Here is a 17,846-nt window from a genome sequence, read left to right as displayed (position 1 = left end):
CCTCGTGGGGCATCAATGATCATGATGAAGGTGAGGGATCAGCCCAGAACTACACGGCAGGACCTGGTCAATGATCTGAAGAGAGCTGGGACCACAGTCTCAAAGAAAACCATTAGTAACACACTACGCCGTTATGGATTAAAATCTTGCAGCGCACGCAAGGAATGGGAGAAGGTCATGTGGTCTGATGAGACAAAAATAGAGCTTTTTGGTCTAAACTCCACTCGCCGTGTTTGGAGGAAGAAGAAGGATGAGTACAACCCCAAGAACACCATCCCAACCGTGAAGCATGGAGGTGGAAACATCATTCTTTGGGGATGCTTTTCTGCAAAGGGGACACGACGACTGCACCATATTGAGGGGAGGATGGATGGGGCCATGTATCGCGAGATCTTGGCCAACAACCTCTTTCCCTCAGTAAGAGCATTGAAGATGGGTCGTGGCTGGGTCTTCCAGCATGACAACGACCCGAAACACACAGCCAGGGCAACTAAGGAGTGTCTCCGTAAGAAGCATCTCCAAGGTCATGGAGTGGCCTAGCCAGTCTCCAGACCTGAACCCAATAGAACATCTTTGGAGGGAGCTGAAAGTCTGTATTGCCCAGTGACAGCCCTAAAACCTTATGGCTTGGAGGTAGAAGCTGTTTAGAAGCCTCTTGAACCTAGACTTGGCGCTCCGGTACCGCTTGCCGTGCGGAAGCAGAAAGAACAGTCTATAACTAGGGTGGCTGAAGTCCTGGTATAGAGGTCCTGGATGGCAGGAAGCATGGCCCCGGTGATGTACTGGGCCGTCTCGGCATCTCCCTTGGGGTTCCTTTAGGGCAGGGTTTCCCAAACCTCTCCTTGGCCCCTCCAGACGTTTCACATGTTTGTTTTAACCCTTAACTGGCACACATGGTTCAATTAGTCAACTAATCATCAAGCCTTTGACTAATTACATCAGGTGTGGCAATTTAGGGTTAAAACAAAAATGTGAAACTTCTGGGGGGGCCAGTGGACAGGGTTGGGAAACCCTGTTTAAGGGTCAGATGCCCCAGGGTCAAGCTCTATTTAAGGCGGTATTCACCCCCGCCATTAGCTGCAATATGGTCACCTGTTCCGGTATAGTCCATGTCCTCCGCTTTGATGACAATAATATACAATTAACACGAGGCAGCCAGGACTGGCATATGTTATCTAATTAGAAAAAATGGTTACACTTTGCACGCGTAAACAAACACACAACTAAATAGGTACATAATACATACCATGTCTTGAGGTCTTCTTAGACCTTTTTTGTCCAGGAGCAGGTGACTGTTGCTTTGCAGCTCGCTCCTTCTGAACCTAAAGTATTTATTCAAATCAAACATAGAACTCGAATCTGTCTGTGATTAGATTTAGAACACAATACCATTGTGGTTGGGCTTGTCCCCGAAAACCCTCAAACATTTACAGATGCACAATTGAGAGCATCCTGTCGGGCTGTATCACCGCCTGGTACAGCAACTGCTCCGCCCACAACCACAGGGCTCTCCGGAGGGTGGTGTGGTCTGCCCGATGCAATACCAGCGACACACTGCCTGCCCTCCAGGACACCTACAGCACAGGAAGGCCAAAAAGATAATCAAGGACAACAACCACCCGAGCCACTGCCTGTTCACCCCGCTATTATCCAGAAGGCAAGGTCAGTATAGGTGCATCAAAGCTGGGACCGAGAGACTGAAAAACAGCTTATATCTCAAGGCCATCAGACTGTTAAATAGCCATCACTAGCACAGAGAGGCTGCTGCCTACATACACAGACTAGAAATCTTTGGACAATTTAATAAATGGAACACTAGTCACTTTAATAATGTTTACATGTCTTGCATTACTCATCTCATATGTATATACTGTATTCAATACTATCTACTGTATCTTAGTCTGTCACTCTGACATTGCTCATCCATATATTTATATATTCTTAATTCCATTCCTTTACTTAGATTTGTGTGTATTAGGTATTTGTTGTGAAATTGTTAGATATTACTTTGCTGCACTGTCAGAACTAGAAGCACAAGTATTTCACTACACCCGCAATAACATCTGCTAAACATGTGTATGTGACCAATAAAATGTGATTTGATTTTGTATGTACCCACAATTCAATTGCCCTAAAAATATACTGGGGAAATGGAAAGAAATATAACTTACAGCTAGCTGTTGAAAATGTAATTCTGTGCGATAGCTTTCCCAAAGAGCCTCCTCAAATGCCACCCATGCCGCATCGCGCTCTTTGCTCAAGCTCATTTCTCTATTTGGTTGAACATGAAATCAAATTGAATTTGTCACATGCGCTGAATACAATAGGTGTAGACCTACAGTGAAATACTTACTTGGGCTCCTGAGTGGCACAGTAAGGCACTGCATGTGTAAGGCACTGCATCTCAGTGCAAGAGGCGTCCCTACAGTTCCTGGTTTGATTCCAGGCTGTATCACATCCGGCCGTGATTGGGAGTCACATAGGGCGGCGCACAATTGGTCCGGGTTTGGCCGTCATTGTAAATAAGAATTTGTTCTTAACTGACTGGCCTAGTTAAATAAAATGTTAAAAAATGCACAAGCCCTTAACCAACAATGCAGTTTTAAGAAAAATAAGTGTTACGAAAGTACTTACTAAAATAAACTGAAGTAAAAAATAGATATATAAAAAATATAAAACAAAAAAAGAAAGATTATTGTAAGTTAACGTAGATTTTTTGTTTAACCAAAATGTGTGATCATATACTGTGAGACACAATCAAATATATAATAGTAGATTCACACATGATAGAAGTGAATTGGTATACATTGTGGATGGTTGGTTTTCATTATCGTGGGAACTGCGTTATATTGTGCAAAAGACAAAGCTTCCACAGTTAACGCTCAAATGTTTTTGTTATTTATCTGCTTTAATTCATTAACATCTCAGGTGCAAACAAAGCTGGTATTATTATTTATGAACTAGGTGTATTCATATTTACACAATTGGTAAACAGACAGCAAAAAGAGAAATACAGTTTATGGTTTAAAATGTGCAGACACCTGTGTAATAATTTCTATGGGACACACACACACACAGGCCATAAATAAACTAGCTACTCCATCAAATATCTAATTAAAAGGAAAAATTGTTTATTCTGTTATGTACTCTGTGCAGAGTAATTGTTTAAGTTGGGTGAGTATTCAACACAAACACAAGTGTAATAAGAACGAACACAAAGGTCAGTTCCGGTAGAAATGATAAAACGTCAGTTCCGGTGCTACGGAATCATGCGATTGTGTTTCAGTCTGTCACTCACTGCCAGACACTTTTAAATCATGAAATAAATACCTTAAAAAATCAGATAAAAAGTATTTCCATGTGCTTACACGATTGATATTATTGATTGTCTTTTTACATAATTAATAACGGCGAGCAGCTAGCTAAAAAGGTCCAATGTTCACTGGGGTTGCAACCGGCGGGAACCAAAAAGCTAACGTTAGCATACAAGCGACTGTTGGCCAGGGCGAATAAATATCACTTCCTGTCTACAAGATGAACGAATATACATAACTGATTGAAATATATTATTTAGAATTATGCGGGCCGAAATACAGAAATTATACTAGATTATGTGTAATTTATTGTCCAATAATTTACCTCGTTCTCACTATAAAATAGCTAGCTTCAACCAAATAAGCATTTATGTTTATTTGTATTTATTGCACAAACTCAGGTCGCATCGAGTTTAGAGATTCAGAAGGGGCGTGGCATCAAAGGTGTTATTGATTTCGATGAATTTCCGCAATTAGTGCATACAAACATTGTGCTTATTTTTGACATATAGTACACACTTAATGAGAGACTGGGTTGCAACCCACCTATAAGTGTGACCGGTGATTTATATTGAAGAAGCAGTTTCTGCCTGTCTTTGACTGTAATGCATCATTGACACGGCATATACCTCCGCTACACTACTTTGATACGCATCCGTGGATTAAAAAGTGAGTATAAACAATGCCCACTGAAAAAAAGTGGGTACAGTATACGGCATACACTGTACTTACGTATAGTCTCCACCACACCAATGCTTCCTTGACATTCTTTGTCTGTCACCTTCAGCAATGAGTTGTCTTTTAATTATAGAACAGGCATAGCTCCCTGTATTCATGTATGTTAGAATTTGGTTACCATATTATTTGTCTGTGTTTGAACAGTTTGTGGCTCATTTCTGGTAATCCGAGTAGCCTGCTCTACCGCGCGACCAATGGGCGCGACATCTGTGCCGTGAGGACTGCGTTTGACACGCACGTGACGTCACTTTGTAGGCGGGTTTTTCATGGAAAGTGCTGGAAAAAACGAAGTACACCCAAAAGAGCTGACTGATATTCTTCCGTGAGAGTAAAAAGACCCATAATTTCCACATTTGTATACATTTTAATTTGCGGCAATTTCTTACTACACTGTCCGATTGATACAAAATGTGACATTATGGTTTAAAATCATATATGTTTCCTAATTCACGGTGTCCACAACTAAATGTTAAATATTTGCTTTGAATAAAGCTGTAGTCTGTCATCGTGCCATGTAATCAAAACTCAAAAACCGGCAGTTCAAACAACTATATATCTATTCCTTATCACGTCAATAGCCTTTCCAAAGATATTTCAGATAATTTACAAAATATTCCACACGCTTGAGAATGCAGAGGCAATTCAAGTCTCAAGTTTTAATGTCACATGCACAACTACAGTTAAATGCCTTTCTTGCAAACTCAAAACCCAACAATGCAATAATCAATAACAATGTAATACTAGAGAAAAAAACAAGAGACATAACAAATTTGAAGAACACAATAAGTACTCGTACTATAGACAGGGTCAATTCCAATATCATATGTACAATGTGCAGGGATACTGGAGTGATAGAGGTAGATATGTATAGGGGTAAAGTGACTAGGAATCAGGATTTAAGATAAACAAAGCAGCAGCTTGTATATAAGTGGGTGTGCATGGAGTCAGTCTAAATGTATGTGAGTGAGCAGATGGAGTGAGTGTGCAGGGCCCTGTGAGTGCATAAAGACACAAATATAAATAAAAATGTCAGTGAGGATACAAGGTTAACTCACAGTCTGTGTAGCTATTTCATGATGGAAATGGATGAAGATCATTATGAAAGAAAATGAAAAAATAACTATTACTTCAATGAAGTTATTCATATTTATTTTAACGTGACAAGCATTTACATGCAATTTAACTTAAGTGTTTGGTTCCTTCATAATTGTTGGAGATGCTGCACCCAAAGATGCCGCAACAACACAGCTGCGGATGGATACGTCCGCACAATCAAACACACAAGAGGGTATAAAGATATCGGTCTTTTAAAAGGAAATCCCTTTCTATTTTCCTGCGTCAGAGAGCAGAGGGGACTTGAGATATTGGCAGCATTTTATTCAAGAGAAGTCAACGGAACAAATAAAGGTATATATTAACGTCTTAACTCTTAAACGCAGCCATGTACTCATAGATTGATTTATCAAATCACTGCTCAACTAAAGTATTATTTTTGTCTATCGTAACGCGTTAGCATCTCTGGCTTGGTCATCAGTCGAGAATGTTCGATTCAGTAACTGACGTTACTGTAGCTAGTTTACATACGTCTGCTACATTTCGCGTAGTTATATGATTAAATTCGTATTCCTTACTTATATACTAAATTATCTAACCGATATCCACATTTTGCGGCAATTTTGAGTCCCCACTCATTCGTCTCACCACACCTGGTTCTGTCTCATTCGTCCTCGATGTGTGTACTAATGGAAGTTAGCTAGATTGGTTCACTTTTGGAAAAGCACATTTAGAGGCTAACGTGACTTAACTAAATAATGTTAACTTGGTAACGTTAAGTCGGCGTAGACCTTGTCGATAACAGGATTGGCTATCGTACTAACTGTCAACGTTTCGCTCAGCAGCCATTTGCTAGCTTTCGTTTTCCGTCTGGCCAATGCAGCTAACGTTAGCTGGCACTGGGTAACGTTAGCTAGCTACACCTGCATGGTTTCTGATACTTTACAAATTGTTGCAGTCAGTTTAGTGACCATTTGACCTGCCCTGAAGTTGGCATTGGTTGTGCCATGAACCTTCTGAATGTAGTTAAACATTGTGTGCAATGGTTGACCTTGTCCTTTATGACTCCAGTAACGTGAATTGTACATTGCGGACACAGGCAGCATGACTTCGCGAGACGGTACGCTAGCTAACATTAGCTACTTCCTCGTGCATTTCTAGCACTGCGGAATCGTCGTCACCTTTGATATTAGCGAGTCGATATCCACGTGCGGACTAATTCAATTTCGGTTAACGTTCTGGAAGTCAATTTGGAGTAGAATTCTTTACGCATTCCCTGAAATCCTTCCACCGAATTTGTGAAACACGTGCTGGCAACGTCTATTGTCTCCTGTATGTCGCCATGTTGGCTGCTAGTTCCTCAACCTCCAGTAGTTGGTTAATCACGATGAATTTACATTTTAAAAATGTAACCTTTTTTTAGCTAGGCAAGTCAGTTAAGAGCAAATTCCTTGGACGAGGCTGGCGTAGGCCGTCATTGTGAAAAGGAATTTGCTCTTAACTTGCCTTATGGGACTCCCTTGTGACGCAACCTGGATTCGAACCAGGTTGTCTGTCGTGACGCCTCGAGCGCCGAAGAGCAGTGCCTTTGACCGCTGCGCCACTCTGGAGCCCCATGAAATGGCACTTGTTAATGCCCAAATGGGCATTTCTTGTATTGAGGCATTTGAGTCAATAATGCAGTCAGATTGGCATGGCCATTAACCCCGTTAGATTTGAAGACTGCTATGGAGGTGTTAAATGACTAATTTGCACCGAAGGCAATGAACTCCCCTTGTTACTAATGGCACTAGAATATGCATTTAATTTAAATCTACTTCCTATATTTGGGCGTTTTCCAGATTTCATAACATTGCTGCTTTTGCCCCCAGATGCCTGAAGAAATGCGCCAAGAGGAGGAGGCTGAGACCTTTGCCTTCCAGGCAGAGATCGCTCAGCTCATGTCCCTGATCATCAACACCTTTTATTCCAACAAGGAAATCTTCCTCAGGGAGTTGATTTCCAATGCATCTGATGTAAGTGAGAAGGTTGGCGTTTGGCCCCATGTTGAATATGTTGTGAAACACCCCACTTTGGACTTAGTGATATTTGATGCTGACATTTATTTCATTCAATGTCTTTCAGGCTTTGGACAAAATCCGATACGAAAGTCTGACGGACCCCACCAAGCTGGACAACGGCAAGGAACTGAAGATTGACGTCATCCCCAACGTGGAGGAGCGCACCCTGACCCTAATCGACACTGGAATTGGCATGACCAAAGCTGACCTCATCAACAACCTGGGAACCATCGCAAAGTCTGGCACCAAGGCCTTCATGGAGGCCCTGCAGGTATGTCAATTGGATTACAGAAATATTCGCATATGCATTCAAATACTATACAGGGAGAGAACATGTTGTGATTAATTATTTCCCTCTTTGCTAGGCTGGAGCTGACATCTCCATGATTGGGCAGTTTGGCGTGGGTTTCTACTCTGCCTACCTGGTGGCCGAGAGGGTGACTGTCATCACTAAGCACAACGATGATGAGCAGTACATCTGGGAGTCCTCAGCCGGAGGCTCCTTCACAGTCAAGGTCGACACTGGTATGTGTCCCATTCAATGAAAGCTGGGTTCGGGGCGTTGCACACAACAGAACAATGAGGAAAAAACAAAGTACATCTGTTGTTTTTAGACGGTATAGTGGATTAAAGGTGTTCTTACACTACGTGTATTGTAGTGATGACAAAATTGGTAAATGGATTTCTATGGTGTAATTAATTTCCAGGGGAGCCCATGTTGCGTGGAACTAAGGTGATTCTGCACATGAAGGAGGACCAGACGGAGTATGTTGAGGAGAAGAGGGTCAAGGAGGTGGTCAAGAAGCACTCTCAGTTCATTGGATATCCCATCACCCTCTTCGTAAGTATATGTATGGAAGTATTTGACAGGTGTGATTAGTGACCACTTTCGGTAGGTGTGGCTGAGGATACAGTAGTAAGGGAAAGTTTGTTTTATATATTTTTCTTGAATGATTCAAACTAAATTGCTCCCTTTGTTTCTGTGCAGGTTGAGAAGGAGCGTGAAAAGGAGATCAGTGACGATGAGGCCGAGGAGGAGGAGAAGGCCGAGAAGGAGGAGAAAGAGGAGAAGGAGGCAGAGGACAAGCCCAAGATTGAGGATGTGGGCTCTGATGACGAGGAGGACTCCAAAGACAAGGACAAGAAAAAGACCAAGAAGATCAAGGAGAAGTACATTGACCAGGAGGAGCTGAACAAGACCAAGCCCATTTGGACCAGAAACCCTGACGACATCACCATGGAGGAGTACGGAGAGTTCTACAAGAGCCTGACCAATGACTGGGAGGAACACCTGGCTGTCAAGGTACGAACATTGAAATTTAGAAATTGCGACCAAAATCAAAATAGTTTCCTGTGGTTGCCCAGATGGCCTGGTCCCAGATCTGTTTGTTGTGTAGCCAACTCCTATGGTCTGTGGGAATAACTATAAGCACACAGATCTGAGAACAGGGTAAGGTGATGTGAGTATATTTAACTCTCCTGCGTCTTCCCTTCTGCAGCACTTTTCAGTGGAGGGCCAGCTGGAGTTCCGTGCTCTCCTCTTTATCCCCCGTCGCGCACCCTTCGACCTCTTTGAGAACAAGAAGAAGAAGAACAACATCAAGCTGTATGTCAGGAGGGTCTTCATCATGGACAGCTGTGAGGAGCTCATCCCGGAGTACCTGAGTAAGTAACCCAGTCATGTCTTTTTCAGCTTTGGAGATCCAAAATGGCTGCCATTTTGTCCCCTGGGACATGTTTGGTTGGAAAAGTTCTTAAATGGTCAGTGGTTTCTGTAATGCAAATACCTCTGGCCACAGGCTATTGCAGGGCCACTGAATGCAAAGGCAGCACTGTCTCAATGTTTTTTACATATAGGCTAATGCCAAGGGCTGACAATGCTGCTCTGAAATAGTTGGCTACTAGTCTGTTCTCTTTAGCCTACTTATGATGTATATTAGTGTGTTTTACACAGGTTATTTCTATATTGAAGTGCTATAAAAGGGAAAATCATGTCTGTCTGTGTTTCCCTCCCCCCCTCCCCTGCAGACTTTGTGCGTGGTGTGGTAGACTCTGAGGATCTCCCCCTGAACATCTCCCGAGAGATGCTGCAGCAGAGCAAGATCCTCAAGGTGATCCGCAAGAACATCGTCAAGAAGTGTATGGAGCTGTTCGGCGAGCTGGCAGAGGACAGGGAGAACTACAACAAGTTCTATGATGGCTTCTCCAAGAACCTCAAGGTAACTATTGCGTATGTCAGGAGAAGGGTATGGACTTGAGAAAATAATTATGATTGTCTTTTGAACTGAAATTGTTTTGCTACTAATAACTATACTTGTCCTCTCCTGCAATTGCTGTCATTTGGTGTTCTTCAGTGAATCAGGTGTACCTCACTGGGTATTAAACAAAGGCTTACCTAGAGTAGATTCCTTTCTAGCAATGTAGTTTGCCCAATTTCTTAATAGCAATATTAGTGATATCTTACCTAGAGTAGATTCCTTTCTAGCAATGTAGTTTGCCCAATTTCTTAATAGCAATATTAGTACTGCATTCCAAACAGGAGCCAGGAGCCAGCCTCTCTAGTGTTGTAGAACCATCAATAATATTTAGACTGGCTTCAGGACCCACAAAGTTCCATAAGCTAAATGAGTGCATAACTTCCCTGGGCAGTAGTTTAATGTCTAATGGCCTCGTGTTGACTACCAGATTATACTAATGGTCATTGTTTCTCTACAGCTGGGCATCCATGAGGACTCCCAGAACCGCAAGAAGCTGTCAGAGCTGCTGCGCTACCACAGCTCTCAGTCAGGAGACGAGCTGACCTCCCTCACGGAGTACCTCACCCGCATGAAGGACAACCAGAAATCCATCTATTACATCACTGGTGGGTCTAGTTAGCCATTTCTCCCCAATAAAGTAGAGCCCCAAACTCAGGGGCAGACAGTGAATCATTGAAGTTGACTGACACTGTATATATATATTTTTTTTTAGGTGAGAGCAAGGACCAGGTGGCCAACTCTGCTTTTGTGGAGCGTGTGCGCAAGCGAGGATTCGAGGTCCTGTACATGACGGAGCCCATTGACGAGTACTGTGTCCAGCAGCTGAAGGAGTTTGACGGAAAGACCCTGGTCTCCGTGACCAAGGAGGGCCTGGAGCTGCCGGAGGACGAGGAGGAGAAGAAGAAGATGGATGAGGACAAGACAAAGTTTGAGAACCTCTGCAAGCTCATGAAGGAGATCCTGGACAAGAAAGTAGAGAAGGTAGGTGACTGGACCAACCTATGATTTCAGAAATTATTTAATGATTTTCTGGTATTTGATCTATTTTAGAATGCCACAGTTGATGTTTTACCTTGTATTTCTGGTTGTGAACAGGTGCCCTAGTTCATCATTAGTTAATATTGATCCCGGTGAGTCCATGTAGTCTGGGGTGGTCCTGTTGGGCTCCCGTGGTGTGTTGTGACGCTGATCACTTTGGCATTGAGTGGGAATGCTGTAGTTTTTGTCCCCAGGTGTTCGTGGCATTACCCAGAGACTAGAATACGTTGTGAATTTGAAGCAGTGATTGCGTGTGGCGATAACATTCTAACACTATCATTCAGAATTTGCCCATTTCTGACTAAATTTTGATGTGCTATTTGGGTGATGTCTAACCAGACTGCATGATATTTAACTGGATTTTGTCCATTTTAAAACATCTTGACTAAATTAAGTTACACTGGTTCTTGCCTAACTAATCTCCCATGCTGTTACCACGTGAACTAACGCTGCTTGGTGTTCCACCAGGTGACCGTGTCAAACAGGCTGGTGTCGTCGCCCTGCTGCATTGTGACCAGCACGTATGGCTGGACGGCCAACATGGAGAGGATCATGAAGGCGCAGGCCCTGAGGGACAACTCCACCATGGGCTACATGATGGCCAAGAAACACCTGGAGATCAACCCAGACCACCCCATCGTGGAGACCCTGAGGCAGAAGGCTGACCTGGACAAGAACGACAAGGCGGTGAAGGACCTGGTAATCCTGCTTTTCGAGACCGCTCTGCTCTCCTCTGGCTTCAGCCTGGATGACCCTCAAACTCACTCCAACCGTATCTACAGGATGATCAAGCTGGGCCTGGGTGAGGATGCACGCAACTGTGGGAGGGGGTGAATGAAGGTCAATAATGAAGGTCATCTTAGTTGATTATAATTGAAATGTATGCTGATCTAATGTTCCCCCCCCCCCCCCCCCCCCCAGGAATCGATGACGACGAAGTGATCCCTGAGGAGCCCACCTCCGCACCTGCCCCAGATGAGATCCCACCTCTAGAGGGAGATGATGATGCATCACGCATGGAGGAAGTGGATTAAATGCCACTTAAAATCTACTCCTTATATAGCCTCACGTTTTCCAATCGAACATGTTTATTTGCCCTTTTTTAAATGGGTAACCTGGTCAGTGTCCTTTATGGTATAAAAAGTCTTAATTCTAGAAATGCGGTTCATTTGTTGTACAAGCTGTATGTAATAGTTAATGGTGGGCAACGCATCTGGAAAAAACAGTACCCTGTTGCACTGAGTTTTAAATATTGGACTGGTAGATGTGTGTGAACAATGGGAAATGAAACATTCCATTACTGACACGGTGTTGGGTGGGTTCTCATGTGCAACATAACATGCACGCTGCATGGAGAGTTGACTGCAAGGTTCCTTTGCCTGAGTTCAGACCTGTCTGTATTCAGTCTTTGTTTTGCAGAAATTAAAAGATGTAATACCTTAAACGTTCTATTTTGCTGTCTGGACTACTTTGTTCTACAAAACATTAGAAACTGCACCTGCAGGGTTTTGTTGAAAATGAGGAGCAATTAATGTCCGATCCCCAGTTCAACCACTAGGTGTCACTGTTTCTAAGGGCCAGGTTTAATAAGTAACAGTTGACACTAGTCTAAACTACTGCACAAATCGGGGGAGTATTTTTTTTTTTTTTTAAGGGGAGCACAGGCAAACTGGCTTAATTTTGGCATACTTCTGATTTAGAATGGAATCTTGACTACAGAACAGATGTTGGCAATTGTGATTTAGAGGGTTCATTAGTGGTGAACAACCCTCTACAGTTTGAGGCTAGAGAAATGCAACCATTAAAATTCAGACTGCTAACTACAACTGACCAGCCATGATATCAAAATTATAGGTAACACTGGTCTCAATGGGTTAGACGAGTATAACAAGCATTGGGTTCTGATAAGACTGTTTTAAAAAAAAATAAAATAAACCTCTTCGGGATTGGTAAACAAATTTCCCAGGACCGACATCAGATATTGGTAGAAAGCTTATTCTTGGAAATCAAACAGCACTGTCCAATTTACAGTGAAAGAATACCATGCTATTGTAGTGCACAATTTTGAACATAAGTTAAATTAGACATATTTGGGCAGTCTTGATGCAATGGTTCTTTAGGTCTGTCAAACTGCCATCTAGTGGCATGTATTTTGCCCCTGGGATGGAATAATACATTACAGCCTTACATTTCAAAGATGATGGTACAAAAAAATAACTCTTTCACCAGATTGACTATTCTCCTACATTCCTTTCAAATTTCCACAAACCTGAATTTTTTTTCCTTCAGGCAGTTATACCCTTAAGAGGTTAACTGACTTGCCTAGTTAAAGGTAAAATAAAACTTTCTGCTTTGTCATTGGGATATAGTGTAGATTTTCCCAATCTAATCCAACTTTAAAGGCTGTAACATGTTGAAAGTCACAGGTCCAAATACTTTCCGAAGGCACCCAGTGTTTCTCAAACGCCACTGCCTCGTGCTTAGTTAAGAACAAATTCTTATTTTCAATGACTGCCTAGGAATGGGGTGAACTGCCTGTTCAGGGGCAGAACGACAGATTTGTACCTTGTTAGCTCGGGGGTTTGAACTTGCCGGAAGGTTGCAAGTTACTAGTCCAACGCTCTAACCACTAGGCTACCCTGCTATAAACTCACATTTACATTAGTATTCAGACCCTTTACTTGGTACTTTGGCAGTGATTACAGCATTGACTCTTGAATATACAAGCTTGGCACACCTGTATTTGAGTTCCTCCTATTCTATGCAGATCTCAATCTGTATGGTTGGATGGGGAGCATTGTTGTACAACTATTTTCAGGTCTCTCCAGAGATGTTAAATCAAGTTCACATCCAGGCTCTGGCTGGACTACTCAAGGACTTGGTGCCCTTCCCCAGATCTGTGTCTCAGAGCTCTATGGACAATTCTTTGACTTTGTTTTTGCTCTGACGTGCACTGTCAACTGTGGGACCATATATAGACAGGTGTGCCATTCCAAATCATGTCCAATCAATTGAATTTACCACAGGACTTCAATCAAGTTGTAGAAACAGGATGTACTCAATTTTGAGTCTCATAGCAAAGGGTCTGAATACTTATTTACATAAGGTATTTTAATACATTTGTAAAAAATGTAACCTGTTTTTATTTTGTCATTATTGGGTATTGTGTGTAGATTGCTGAGAAAATTTAATCCATTTTAGAAGAAGGCCGTAACGTAACAAAAATGTGGAGAAAAAAATCAAGGGGTTTGAATACTTTACAAAGGCACTGTAAATCAGTGGATGAAGCAACTTCAGATTGTCTCTAAGTTGGACCTTGCATAAAACTGTCTAGAATATATGTTTTCAACTTGAACCATAATGGTAGTGGTTCACACCCTGCAAATGTCTCCGTTGTCACTCAAGGCATTAACACACAAAGATATGTTATTGAGGTTATGAGTTATTCATACAATCAATGAGAATCATGAAAAAGTCAGGGTGGATTCTTTGAAATCACATGGTTTGTAGTATATTGCAGAGGCCTAGTGAGGGGGTGGAGATAAATGTAGATTTGCAGTTTTCAGCTGATGTATGGAGGAAATGTGTTCACTTGTGTGGGTGTCTTACTCGCGTCTGACCCCTGGCCACTTCTCAGTCATTCTGATACTGAAGGGTCTAACCAAGCGAGTGACAGAAACAATGGAGACCCTCTGCTAGGCTACTATGAATATCAATGGAGTGAAAAGATAATGCAGTAGTAAATTAAAAGTTTAAATGGACAGTACATACTGATGGGGAGGGACTTTTAGACAACGTTTCAATTAGCCTTTTACTACTGCAACTAGAGATTTCACATGTAAAGATTTAACTCATGTGACTTCTCTGCTTCAACAAATGACTTCCTGTGGAACTTGTTCTTCTAAAAGATCTGTGGTTGTCTTCACACTCTTGGTGGTGACAAAATGTGTCCCCAAGTAGGTGATTATGTTCATTCACACTGTACCACACCTCCCTACATGATCTATAGAAATGATAACTCAAGATCTGATTAAAGAAATGTCATCATGGGGGTGATGAAGGTCAATTATGTCGGGCAATTGCTGAGCACCCTGTGGTTGATTCTGAATGGCGTGATTTAAAAAAACTGCTCAAAGTAACGTGTGTGATATTTGCTTTACAGTAAATTGAAACCACAAGATGCAATATAAGGAGCACAACTTGCACCCCACAAGATTACAATTTGTCTTTGTCAATGTACACGGTATCGTCACTGCGGCTCTCTTGCACGATACCAGTGTTGTATTTAGGTTTCCATTACGTTTATGAGCCCTGAGAATGAGTAGACCTGAAAGGATAGAGAATCTAAATAGAATAGCTTAAATCAGAGATTACTATCTTCAATATCTGAAGGAGGAAATATTTGATTACGCACGCTGATAAGTTATCTAAAACATCACAGACAGGAAACTGATCAACCCTAAAGAAGCGGCTGCAATTCAGATGACATAACCAGAGAGGTGACCTAAAATATATGACACAAGAACTGGACCCACCAACTACTAACCTTTACAGTTGGGTGGAAGGAGATGTAGAACATTACACACAGAGCATAACACTTCACATCTGTTTTGTTCCACTACTACAGTAAGCATAATCACTAGTTAACCCTTTCCTGCCACTCACAGTGAAAGCTTGTAGTGACTGGTTGGTTTCCCCAGGAGTGGGAAGGTTAACTGAGGGTTGGCTGAGGGTTGTGTGTGTGTGTGTAGCCTTTTGCCCCTTTACACCAGTGAAGAGGCATGGAGATGCTCACGTCACCACACACTGATCCGGACGGTTTGGGAGTAGGAGGTGTTGTAATGACAGCCCGGGGGTTCCCCCCATATGGCTGTGTGTATATGTGGATGTCACACTGATAAAATAATGTGACAAATATCACACACTACCATAATAGCTTTAAATCAACACCACACACTAACAGCCAGCTTATGGAGAAGATTATCATTCTGTTCTCTGGTAATCTAGTTTACACACAATGACCACATTTTACTGACTCCTTGACGTGAGAACTACACTGGATCAGGATAGCACCAAATTTTCCTTAGGTTATAATAGTTTAATATCAAGAGGTCATGACCTTTTAAAGGTCAATAATCAATATGTGCAAGAGGAAATAATGTATCACTAGTGTAGTCAGCCCCCCTAGGGCACAGCAACATCTCATAGCACCCTCTGACCTTTTCACACAAAAAACAACCCATTCAAGGTGGAAATTACACATACATCCATTCCAAGTGTTAACTTCATGTATTTAAATGAATTTAAAATATTTTAATGATCAATCCAGCCTACTAGTTGAAATACTACAAAGGATAAAAACAGAAAGTACCGGTTACATGTAGTTCCACGCCAAAGCCCAAGACTGTCCAATCCATCCTTCACATTCCTGAGAGAGAACATCAACCACCATCACCATCCATTCAGGCCACATTAAAACATTCACACATCAAAAAGCAGATATCAACAGCACGGCTCTCCCCAAAATAAGCACATCATTACAGACAGATTTTTTTTTTTTTTTTTTTTTTAAATGTACGACTCCATCATAAGAAACATGTACTGTATTCGACTACGCGCCATGTGTCCAAAGACAAATGTTTACATTGCATTCTCCCCTAGGCAACATTCAAGGCTCTGTAAAAACCATTGAATTATCTTGAATATGCCACATCCCATGACCCATTCTATGACATTTGCTTTGCTACTAGTACATTAGTTGTTCTAACTATAGTCTTTGTCTAGGCCGGATAGAGGTGGGGCAAACAGTCTATTCAAACACCACCATAAGCCAACTGACATCTCAACAAAGTTGTCAAGCTAATGTAAACAGAACATAAAAATATAACATTTGTACAGCCTATACATAGGGCATTGATATTGTTTTGAATCTTATTCATCTCAAGTGTTGCAGCAAGAGCAGATTGGCTTCTGGACCATAGTTAATGATACAGTGCTGTATATTTGAATGTTTTATATTTCAACTTCATGATTGCAATTTGACAAATAAACACCCTTCATTGACAGTGCCTGTACATGGGTGATTACTGACAATGGCTTGTTTGAATATAAATTCAAATTTTGATAATACCAGTATAACAGGTCCATGTCCGGTTCCAAGTTATACACCGAGTGTACAAAACATTACAAACACCTGCTCTTTCCATGATGGATCGACCAGGTGAAAGCTATGATCTCTTATGATCTCGATGATACTTGATAAATCTTTTGAGGGCAAAAGTGGGGGGTGCAACTCAATATTAGGAAGGTGTTGTTAATGTTAGGTACACAGTGTACCAGGAAAAAGTTTGAACACACCTACTCAATCAAGGGTTTTTCTTTATTTGTTTCCATTTTCTACATTGTAGAATAATAGTGAAGACATCAAAACTATGAAATAACACATATGGAATCATGTAGTAACCAAAAAAGTTTTTGAAAAATCTCAAACATATTTCGGTTCGTTTAAGTAGCTAAACACTGCTGCATTTCAATTAACAGGTGTGCCTTGTTAAAAGTACATTTAAAAAAAAAAAAATCCTTCTTAATGCGCTTGAGACAATGAGTTGTGACATGGTAGGGGTGGTATACAGAAGATAACCCTATTTGGTAAAAGACCAAGTCCATATTATGGCAAAAACAGCTCAAATAAGCAAAGAGAAATGACAGTCCATCATTACTTTAAGACATGAAGGTCAGTCAATCCAGAAAAGTTCAAGAACTTTGAAAGTTTCTTCAAGTGCAGTTGCAAAAACCATCAAGCGCTAAGACGAAACTGGCTTTCATGAGGACCGCCACAGGAAAGGAAGACCCAGAGTTTCCTCTGCTGAGCACATAAATTCATTAGAGTTAACTGCACCTCAGATTACAGCCCAAATAAATGCTTCACAGGGTTCAACGAACAGACATGTCAACAACTGTTCAGAGGAGACTGTGTGAATCAGGCCTTCATGGTTGAATTGCTGCAAAGAAATCACTACTAAAAAGGACACCAATAAGAAGAGACTTGCTCGGGCCAAGAAACACGAGCAATGGACATAAGACCGGTGGAAATCTGTCCTTTGGTCTGATGAGTCTAAATTTGAGATTTTTGGTTTCAACCGCCGTGTCTTTGTGAGACGCAGAGTAGGTGAACGGATGATCTCCACATGAGGGGTTCCTACCATGAAGAATGGAGGAGGTAATGTGATGGTGCATTGAAGGTGACAATGTTAGTTATTTGTTTAGAATTCAAGGCACTCTTAACCAGCATGGTTACCATAGCATTCTGCAGCAATATGCCATCCCATCTGGTTTACACTTAGTGGGACTAACATTTGTTTTTCAACAGGACAATGACCCAAAAC

The 17,846-nt window shown here is 41.7% G+C and overlaps 1 protein-coding gene across 1 annotated transcript; it reads left to right on the top strand.

Annotated features, from left to right (window-relative positions):
• The first annotated feature begins 5,402 nt into the window (after positions 1–5,402).
• hsp90ab1 (heat shock protein 90 alpha family class B member 1) lies at positions 5,403–11,912 on the top strand. Its single transcript, NM_001124231.1, is given in 12 exon segments — positions 5,403–5,459; positions 6,977–7,120; positions 7,230–7,436; positions 7,531–7,690; positions 7,873–8,006; positions 8,154–8,468; positions 8,665–8,830; positions 9,194–9,384; positions 9,881–10,028; positions 10,136–10,404; positions 10,930–11,263; positions 11,383–11,912. Coding segments are annotated over 11 exon segments (2,181 nt in total). The 5' UTR covers positions 5,403–5,459; the 3' UTR covers positions 11,496–11,912.
• The last annotated feature ends 5,934 nt before the right edge of the window (positions 11,913–17,846 follow it).

This window comes from Oncorhynchus mykiss, chromosome 8 (assembly GCF_057628025.1).
Source record: "Oncorhynchus mykiss isolate SJ-2025 chromosome 8, ASM5762802v1, whole genome shotgun sequence".
Taxonomy (NCBI): Eukaryota; Metazoa; Chordata; class Actinopteri; order Salmoniformes; family Salmonidae; genus Oncorhynchus; species Oncorhynchus mykiss.
Note: the sequence above shows the minus strand (reverse complement) of the source record. Positions and strands in the feature narration are given on the sequence as shown.